We start from the raw sequence: 9,616 nt of genomic DNA, 5'->3' as shown, positions 1-9,616 counted from the left end.
CCTCGTTCCCTATCTCCCTTGCCTCTCCTTCGCTGTTTTGTTGCCAGATAAACTTTGCAATCAAAGCTTCTGCCGCTGTTCACCCTCTTCTCCGCCGCTAGTCAACTTCTCCTCCGGCCAAGCTACATCACCGATACAAATACACATATATGTCTATGTATATCTACACATGTATTTTATTTTTTTTTGTTATTAAGTTTTTAGTAAAAATTTATTATTTATTCGATAAAGAAAATTCATTATTATTTACTTTGTTAAATTAATTAAATTTTAAATTCATTATATTGTTTTCTTAATAATTTTTAATTATAAATTTTTTTATAAATTTTTTTATGTTTATTCGCAAATCCATAGCAGAATATATTTTATTTTTTTACAAAAACAAAAATATAATTATTTTTTTAAAATATCGCAAATCCATAGTAATAATTGCGAGGGATTTACTAGATAAATATTGCGAGAGATATGTTATGGAAACTTTTCCTCGTAATTTTTGCAAAAGATTTATGAATTTTTTTAATTTGCAAGAAGCGAATTGCGAGTAATTGTTGTTCCTCGTAAATCTCTCGCTACAGGCTATTTGCGAGGGAATTGGAATCCTTCCCTCGCAAATAACTTGTTTTCTTGTAGTGGGATTTAGACGTGGGTGAGCAAATGTAAGAGGAGCTTCTGGATCAAATCATGAGGATGCGAGCATTAAGATAACCATCAGCGGTGGGATACGGGTAGAGAAGGTTTGTTTTATATATGTCTTCTGTGCGGGACCGCTCAAAGGTGATATAGGAATAGGGGAAAGGTGTGTGTTTGATTATATGACATCAAACGTAGTTTTTATGATGAAGTAGTGAAATTTTGAGCAATTTAACTAGTTATGACACTTTATTTCCGTTATCACGCTTGTGTTGCAGTTTGTTTACTGTTTGTATACCAACTGGCAATTGCTACTGTTTTTCTTAGTACACGTTTCTTTCTTAATTTCATCCCATTTGACTTCATGGAATCATGACTGACTCCACCACAAAAAAAATTGAAAGATCACTTCCTTCCTACTCGTCAACAAAACAAAGAAAAAACGAACACAAACAGTATATTTTTGATGGAATTACCGAAGGGAAATCTTGTCGTATATATTGCGTGTATTCTTTGGCACTTGTATTTATATTCCATCTTAATGAAACCAAATGATTTACGTTAAATTAAATATAGCACTGGTTTTAGGATTTTTTGTTTTCTTTTTCTTCTCACATTGCATCCTTGCATCCAGATCGAGTCATATGGATAACGAATGTTAGAACATTTCCAACGCAAGTATGTAAGCAAGTTTAGTGCTAAAAGCCTAAGAGGTAAAAATAAATAAATCAATAATGTGTAGTTTTAAATTAAGAAATAATGCTTAGCTAAGGTGTTTTAGAAACTGATCCTTAGAACAACGTGTACTCTTCTGATTGAGTGGAATTTCATTCAAAAGAGAAAAAAAAAAAAAAAAAATCTTGGGCGTTATTTTCTTCTTCTTCTTCCTTCTCTATCTTTAGAAAAAAAATGTTTGTTTGTGCCTCCTTTACACTTGTTTTGTCACAAACTCTTAGATCAGTTCTCCTTTGGAAATCAGCTGGTTCGTCCTACCCTGGTGAGGAGTTTACTGAGCTTAACCAAACCAACTGGTCATGTGAAGATACATCACAGGTACAAAGTTCAGTTGCCTCTCCATTTTTCAGATTCTCGCTCGTACCCATTGTAGAGCAGTCAGAGGAAGTTGAGTGAATTTAACTTATACACAAGTTTTGTAAAGTTTAAATTTTTAGAACCTCATTAGTTGGTCTACCATTCGAATAATAGACACCTTCATAAATTTCTAAATTTTTGATTTTGCTTTTTTTTTTCTTTTCAATTATAAAAAATGGTTAGACCGGTTTCCTTATCTTAATGAATTTAATCATCAATTTCTGTTATCTCGTCTGCCTCCTTTCTCAATTTCTAAATATGCTTTATCATGGCTTTTTGGCCTTTTGGGAGTTTACATATGCGTATCTAGAAAACTGAACTGATTCATCAAGATGTTGGAACTAATTTTTGACAAAGTGGCTTTGACCACTTTTTCAGTTTCAATATAACATACAAAATACTAATGCAAGGATCCTTAATGACATCAACACCAACAGCAAAAGCTAAAATCGGAGCTTGTTGTGAATTGCGTCTCAGGAACCGAAAGAGCTCCGTCTGCCGCCGTAAGAACCGGCCGTGGTGGTAGTTGTTGTAGTGTCGACGTTCTTGGCCGTCCTCCTCCGCTGCTGATCGAATTTTTTGGCGAAATCGACAGATAAAACAGAGTAAATCTCCATAACTCGAAAAATATTACCGTTGATCAGGGCAACGTTTCTAGCGACGTTATCAGGGATCCGAGACATGTGGTTTTCGTTGACCCGTTGTATCAACTCACGGTTCTGATCGAGAACGACTCTCGCGCGTTTGAATCCGTTACTCAACGTATCCCACACCTCCACGTCTTCTTCTTCATCACCGTCGACTTCGTTATTCATCTCCATAGCTTGGACGGAGCGATCAATTTCTCGATTTGTTTTCTACAGATATATTTGTCGGATGTAGAAGAAGAGATATGAATCGAGGCGACGTGGAAGAAACCGACCCAGGGAAGCGGTTGTTCGGGATCAAGAAGTGACGAGATTGCGTGAAGGACCAATGAAGTGTTTTGTTGGGAGGATATGATTGGATATTTGGATCGGTGACGGTAGCGAAGAATTGTTAAATATATATATTTCTATAGAAAAAAGTGATAAAAACCTACCTCGGACCAAAAAAACAACTGACCTGTTTTCCACAACATAAGAAATTGAAAACATTCATCATTGTGAGTTTGTGACACATCATTTTTTAGAACACATGGAGTAATATTAGTATTTTACGAACAAAAATACAACAAATAGAAAGACGCTGAATGAACTAGCATATTCATGGGTTAAATGTGAAACCTTCAAAAAAAAAAAAAAAAAAAAAAAANGAAAATCTCAGTGAGAGTTTGAGTAGGAGCACTCGAGATGAAAATATTTTTGAGAAACTGAAAATCTCAGTGAGAGTTTGAGTAGGAGCACTTGGTTTGTTTTTTTCGTCAATGTCAAGAAAAGCTAACTATAGGTCTCTCTGTGGTAAACATAAAAAAATCCTAACTACTACTCGTAGAACGGAACACCAGTGAAAAAGGCAGGCCAAAAATATGAAAGTGATATAACATAGGAGGACTTCTATCTTCTCTGGAAATTGAGGTACTTGATTGAAAGTGCAAAGCAAGAGAAGAAGAGAGCGCAAAAACAGACGAGAACAGCTGCAGATACACCGATCATATCTGGCTTGTAGCCGAAGTAAAGTTCAATGAACTCCTTCACCGTGCCATGGAACGTTGGCTCGTCTATGATGCTCTCCACGTCTCCAAGCTGTGAAAGGATCACTCCTTGAAGTGTCCACGCCACTGGACATATGTAATAGAACCATATCCACCACACTGGAATCAACTGAAAACACCAAAACAAACACATTAAAAGAGGTTAAAGAATCAAATTCTTTAATAGACATGACCTCATCAAAAAAAAAAAGTTCTTGATTGTTCGAATGCACTAGCGGCCTTTCATCACTTCGTAGAGTGAAATACTTACTGGTTTTTGGACGAGGAAACCAGAGAGGAGATTCCAGAGAGAGTAGAACGCAGATGAGATAACCGCGGCTAAGTGCTGATTCGGGGTGAAACCAACCGCCATCATGCCATAAAAGGTGAAGTAGGTGAAGGTGAGGAACATGAACACCAGATACAATACAAACTTGCCTGCGTTCCAATGTCATTATATTAGTATTATTAATTATATAGTTAATGCAGATAGAGAATGATTGAGTTTTATGGAAAAAAGAATCAAAGAAAACTTACTGAGTGTTCTTTCAAAACCAATGGTGAAGTATGTGATGACACCATAGAGGATGGTTTGGGTGAGAATGTAAGGTACTTCCACAAGACCTTGAGCAGCCGCTCTGGTTTGGGCAATGAGGTATATGAGTGGCGAAAATAATCAGAATGTCATCTTCCTAACCGATTTTTATGATTTGGTGAAGATGGTGTATTCGCCTTCTGAGTAGCATGCATTCAGGATTTATCTGGATGAGATTGAAGCTGATAAGAATTAATTTACCACATTCCCTTTGGTTTTGATCCCTCGTTTACAGAATGGTAAAGCGGATAAGTTGGAGCGCCATATCTGTTCAGTTTCGTACTTAGTCACATATGTAAACATTTTTGCTTCCAATTAGCTCGTTTAAGCTGATCTTGTATTTTGTTGACGAAAAAATAATTATGTTTTATATAAAATTTTATATTACATTAATCTATTTAATTTTCGTGTACTCGTACATACTAGCCGATGTGGAATCAAACTTTTATTTGGAGGTGGTGGTTACTATTTATCTTCTAACACATATATGCATGTATTTGTTTTAGGAGAAACTTGTGTCCCTCGTATATCTTTGATAACTTATTTTCACAAACATATTTTTTTTATTTGATGAATAATTTAAGTCAATCAATCGATAATCAAGTCAAAAGATTTTAGTTAGATATCAATTGATAATCAAGTCAACCTGTAAATGATGATTATACAAATGATACATAACTTAAACCTATTTAAATTATTAATTAATGTCTTAATTTTATAACCATGACCTATATATTTATTATATAGTCTACCAAAACAACGTTTTTTGATATATATTTAAGTATTATATTTTTATAACCAACTAATCATCCAAATCCAAATTTAATAAAATATTTTTTAATATAAATTATTCCATAGATTTTATTCTATTTTTTTAATCGCCTAACAGTATATATGGTTGTGTAAATAACTCTATCAAACGTGTTTAATAGAGAAAATTTTTGTTAAAGATTTATTTTTATTGTTTCATTTGTCTATATATTTAATTTATTGAAATTGTATTATTCTTTGGAATATCATCTTTAAGTGTATTCATTGCTATTAATTAATAATAATGCATGTAAAGTAATTATTTTAATCCCGGAATCTTGGTATGACTAAATAAACTAACTCATAACCTATTTTGTAACCAACTAATAAATCAAATAATAGTTATAACTTTATAACCTATAACTATTATATTTTCTACAAAAAAAAAATTGCGTACTTTCGAAATATTAAATAGGGGATATGTAAACTGTGGCTGCAAGTTTTTGTGCTTGTAGCTAATTTCACAAGTTTGACAACATGTATACCCTAAAAAAATGGNTGAGATAACCGCGGCTAAGTGCTGATTCGGGGTGAAACCAACCGCCATCATGCCATAAAAGGTGAAGTAGGTGAAGGTGAGGAACATGAACACCAGATACAATACAAACTTGCCTGCGTTCCAATGTCATTATATTAGTATTATTAATTATATAGTTAATGCAGATAGAGAATGATTGAGTTTTATGGAAAAAAGAATCAAAGAAAACTTACTGAGTGTTCTTTCAAAACCAATGGTGAAGTATGTGATGACACCATAGAGGATGGTTTGGGTGAGAATGTAAGGTACTTCCACAAGACCTTGAGCAGCCGCTCTGGTTTGGGCAATGAGGTATATGAGTGGCGAAAATAATCAGAATGTCATCTTCCTAACCGATTTTTATGATTTGGTGAAGATGGTGTATTCGCCTTCTGAGTAGCATGCATTCAGGATTTATCTGGATGAGATTGAAGCTGATAAGAATTAATTTACCACATTCCCTTTGGTTTTGATCCCTCGTTTACAGAATGGTAAAGCGGATAAGTTGGAGCGCCATATCTGTTCAGTTTCGTACTTAGTCACATATGTAAACATTTTTGCTTCCAATTAGCTCGTTTAAGCTGATCTTGTATTTTGTTGACGAAAAAATAATTATGTTTTATATAAAATTTTATATTACATTAATCTATTTAATTTTCGTGTACTCGTACATACTAGCCGATGTGGAATCAAACTTTTATTTGGAGGTGGTGGTTACTATTTATCTTCTAACACATATATGCATGTATTTGTTTTAGGAGAAACTTGTGTCCCTCGTATATCTTTGATAACTTATTTTCACAAACATATTTTTTTTATTTGATGAATAATTTAAGTCAATCAATCGATAATCAAGTCAAAAGATTTTAGTTAGATATCAATTGATAATCAAGTCAACCTGTAAATGATGATTATACAAATGATACATAACTTAAACCTATTTAAATTATTAATTAATGTCTTAATTTTATAACCATGACCTATATATTTATTATATAGTCTACCAAAACAACGTTTTTTGATATATATTTAAGTATTATATTTTTATAACCAACTAATCATCCAAATCCAAATTTAATAAAATATTTTTTAATATAAATTATTCCATAGATTTTATTCTATTTTTTTAATCGCCTAACAGTATATATGGTTGTGTAAATAACTCTATCAAACGTGTTTAATAGAGAAAATTTTTGTTAAAGATTTATTTTTATTGTTTCATTTGTCTATATATTTAATTTATTGAAATTGTATTATTCTTTGGAATATCATCTTTAAGTGTATTCATTGCTATTAATTAATAATAATGCATGTAAAGTAATTATTTTAATCCCGGAATCTTGGTATGACTAAATAAACTAACTCATAACCTATTTTGTAACCAACTAATAAATCAAATAATAGTTATAACTTTATAACCTATAACTATTATATTTTCTACAAAAAAAAAATTGCGTACTTTCGAAATATTAAATAGGGGATATGTAAACTGTGGCTGCAAGTTTTTGTGCTTGTAGCTAATTTCACAAGTTTGACAACATGTATACCCTAAAAAAATGGTCTCGAATATGGTTCATTCAAGTTATTGGACAGCAACAATTTTCTAAATTAAATTATCTTCACCAAATGTTTAAGTGGCTCAGGGTTGTGTATATATATAGCTAATTAGTTAACTATAGCCAATAAATAACAAGTTATTGGTCAATAACAAAACATATTTATACCCCCACAAAAGAGCTAAAAATATTATATTTTGATGTCGTTAGAGTTCATATTACTTAAAAAAAAAAAGTCTCTAATAAAAACATGAAAAATCTTGTAGTTTTTATATTAATTAATATTATGTGTTTTGGATCGAATACTGAAGGTATCTTCAATACAAATTGCCCTACAAGCAGATTGGAGATAATAAACGATCTTGGTCCTGGTCGAACTCTTCAATATGATTGCCATTCTAAGAACAACAATTTAGAAGTTAATATTTTAGAATTCAAAGCCAATAAAACAATTCTTTTTCGGGAGGATGTATTCAAAAGGACGATATGGCGTTGTGTCTTGAAACAAGGTTTGTGGATGAAGTATTCTCACGATTTTGTAGCATACAGAGGATCCAAACCGAGTAAATGTAAACAAGTATATTCATGGCGTGCCAAACTTGATGGGATTTATTTGGAGAAAAATTCAAAAGGTCTGCCGAAGCTTAAGCTTCCATGGATTAAAATNGTCCCTCGTATATCTTTGATAACTTATTTTCACAAACATATTTTTTTTATTTGATGAATAATTTAAGTCAATCAATCGATAATCAAGTCAAAAGATTTTAGTTAGATATCAATTGATAATCAAGTCAACCTGTAAATGATGATTATACAAATGATACATAACTTAAACCTATTTAAATTATTAATTAATGTCTTAATTTTATAACCATGACCTATATATTTATTATATAGTCTACCAAAACAACGTTTTTTGATATATATTTAAGTATTATATTTTTATAACCAACTAATCATCCAAATCCAAATTTAATAAAATATTTTTTAATATAAATTATTCCATAGATTTTATTCTATTTTTTTAATCGCCTAACAGTATATATGGTTGTGTAAATAACTCTATCAAACGTGTTTAATAGAGAAAATTTTTGTTAAAGATTTATTTTTATTGTTTCATTTGTCTATATATTTAATTTATTGAAATTGTATTATTCTTTGGAATATCATCTTTAAGTGTATTCATTGCTATTAATTAATAATAATGCATGTAAAGTAATTATTTTAATCCCGGAATCTTGGTATGACTAAATAAACTAACTCATAACCTATTTTGTAACCAACTAATAAATCAAATAATAGTTATAACTTTATAACCTATAACTATTATATTTTCTACAAAAAAAAAATTGCGTACTTTCGAAATATTAAATAGGGGATATGTAAACTGTGGCTGCAAGTTTTTGTGCTTGTAGCTAATTTCACAAGTTTGACAACATGTATACCCTAAAAAAATGGTCTCGAATATGGTTCATTCAAGTTATTGGACAGCAACAATTTTCTAAATTAAATTATCTTCACCAAATGTTTAAGTGGCTCAGGGTTGTGTATATATATAGCTAATTAGTTAACTATAGCCAATAAATAACAAGTTATTGGTCAATAACAAAACATATTTATACCCCCACAAAAGAGCTAAAAATATTATATTTTGATGTCGTTAGAGTTCATATTACTTAAAAAAAAAAAGTCTCTAATAAAAACATGAAAAATCTTGTAGTTTTTATATTAATTAATATTATGTGTTTTGGATCGAATACTGAAGGTATCTTCAATACAAATTGCCCTACAAGCAGATTGGAGATAATAAACGATCTTGGTCCTGGTCGAACTCTTCAATATGATTGCCATTCTAAGAACAACAATTTAGAAGTTAATATTTTAGAATTCAAAGCCAATAAAACAATTCTTTTTCGGGAGGATGTATTCAAAAGGACGATATGGCGTTGTGTCTTGAAACAAGGTTTGTGGATGAAGTATTCTCACGATTTTGTAGCATACAGAGGATCCAAACCGAGTAAATGTAAACAAGTATATTCATGGCGTGCCAAACTTGATGGGATTTATTTGGAGAAAAATTCAAAAGGTCTGCCGAAGCTTAAGCTTCCATGGATTAAAAAGTAATGTGTTTTCCTTTTCCTATTTTTCCTATTTTTGTAAATTTATTTATTAAATTTTTTGAATTATGCTTTATCATGGCTTTTGGGAGTTTACATATCTTGAAAACTCAACTGATTCATCAAGATGTTGGAACTTATTTTTGACAAAGTGGCTTTGACCACTTTTTCAGTTTCAATGAGTTTTCCGGTGAAATTGTATATTGGAATTAACGGATCGATGGAATCGTCGCTGCCAGCACTACAAAGTTGTGTATTAGAAGTTTTAGAACATCAAGAAACAAAGGTCGTTTGAATTAAAAAAATTGAAAAATTAACGTCATGAAGTTCATAAGTTGTGAGGTATGACGAGTCCCTCCAATGAAAAGCTCCTGGTACAAAGATGTGATCAGAATCATTCGTGTGTTCATCTGCACGTCTCTATCTCTCTCTTACAAATGAAATTCAACGAAGCATCCTTTTTGTAACGTTTATGTGTTATTCATTTTGTCTATAGTTTGGTATGGAGGCAAACGTTAATCATTCACAGATTTGACATCATATTGTCAAACAAAAAAAACTTGATGGGTTCTTTTCGACCACATTGATGTGGAACCTAACTAAATTTAATATAGGAAAACTCCATGA

At 31.5% G+C, this 9,616-nt stretch overlaps 2 protein-coding genes across 2 annotated transcripts; both read right to left on the bottom strand.

The window, feature by feature from the left end:
- LOC104753397 (protein ELF4-LIKE 1-like) lies at positions 2,196 to 2,543 on the bottom strand. Its single transcript, XM_010475658.1, has one exon. It carries the CDS (start codon positions 2,541 to 2,543, stop codon positions 2,196 to 2,198), a length of 348 nt encoding a protein of 115 aa, XP_010473960.1.
- LOC104753396 (ABC transporter G family member 31-like) lies at positions 3,099 to 4,254 on the bottom strand. The gene is made up of 4 exons (XM_010475657.1): positions 4,223 to 4,254; positions 3,932 to 4,032; positions 3,666 to 3,832; positions 3,099 to 3,524 (listed from the first exon to the last, which is right to left on the bottom strand). Exons 1-4 carry the CDS (start codon positions 4,252 to 4,254, stop codon positions 3,258 to 3,260), a joined length of 567 nt encoding a protein of 188 aa, XP_010473959.1. The 3' UTR covers positions 3,099 to 3,257.

This window comes from Camelina sativa, chromosome 16 (assembly GCF_000633955.1).
Source record: "Camelina sativa cultivar DH55 chromosome 16, Cs, whole genome shotgun sequence".
Classification (NCBI taxonomy): domain Eukaryota; kingdom Viridiplantae; phylum Streptophyta; class Magnoliopsida; order Brassicales; family Brassicaceae; genus Camelina; species Camelina sativa.
Note: the sequence above shows the minus strand (reverse complement) of the source record. Positions and strands in the feature narration are given on the sequence as shown.

Excerpts from the sequence above, each read along its gene's own strand:
- LOC104753397 (XM_010475658.1), bottom strand. The coding sequence starts at position 2,543 with ATGGAGATGAATAACGAAGTCGACGGTGATGAAGAAGAAGACGTGGAG.
- LOC104753396 (XM_010475657.1), bottom strand. The coding sequence starts at position 4,254 with ATGGCGCTCCAACTTATCCGCTTTACCATTCT. Across the intron at positions 3,833-3,931 it reads TGGTTTTGAAAGAACACTCA|GCAAGTTTGTATTGTATCTG; the intron begins GTAAGTTTTCTT and ends ATTGGAACGCAG. Across the intron at positions 3,525-3,665 it reads GTTTCCTCGTCCAAAAACCA|TTGATTCCAGTGTGGTGGAT; the intron begins GTAAGTATTTCA and ends TGGTGTTTTCAG.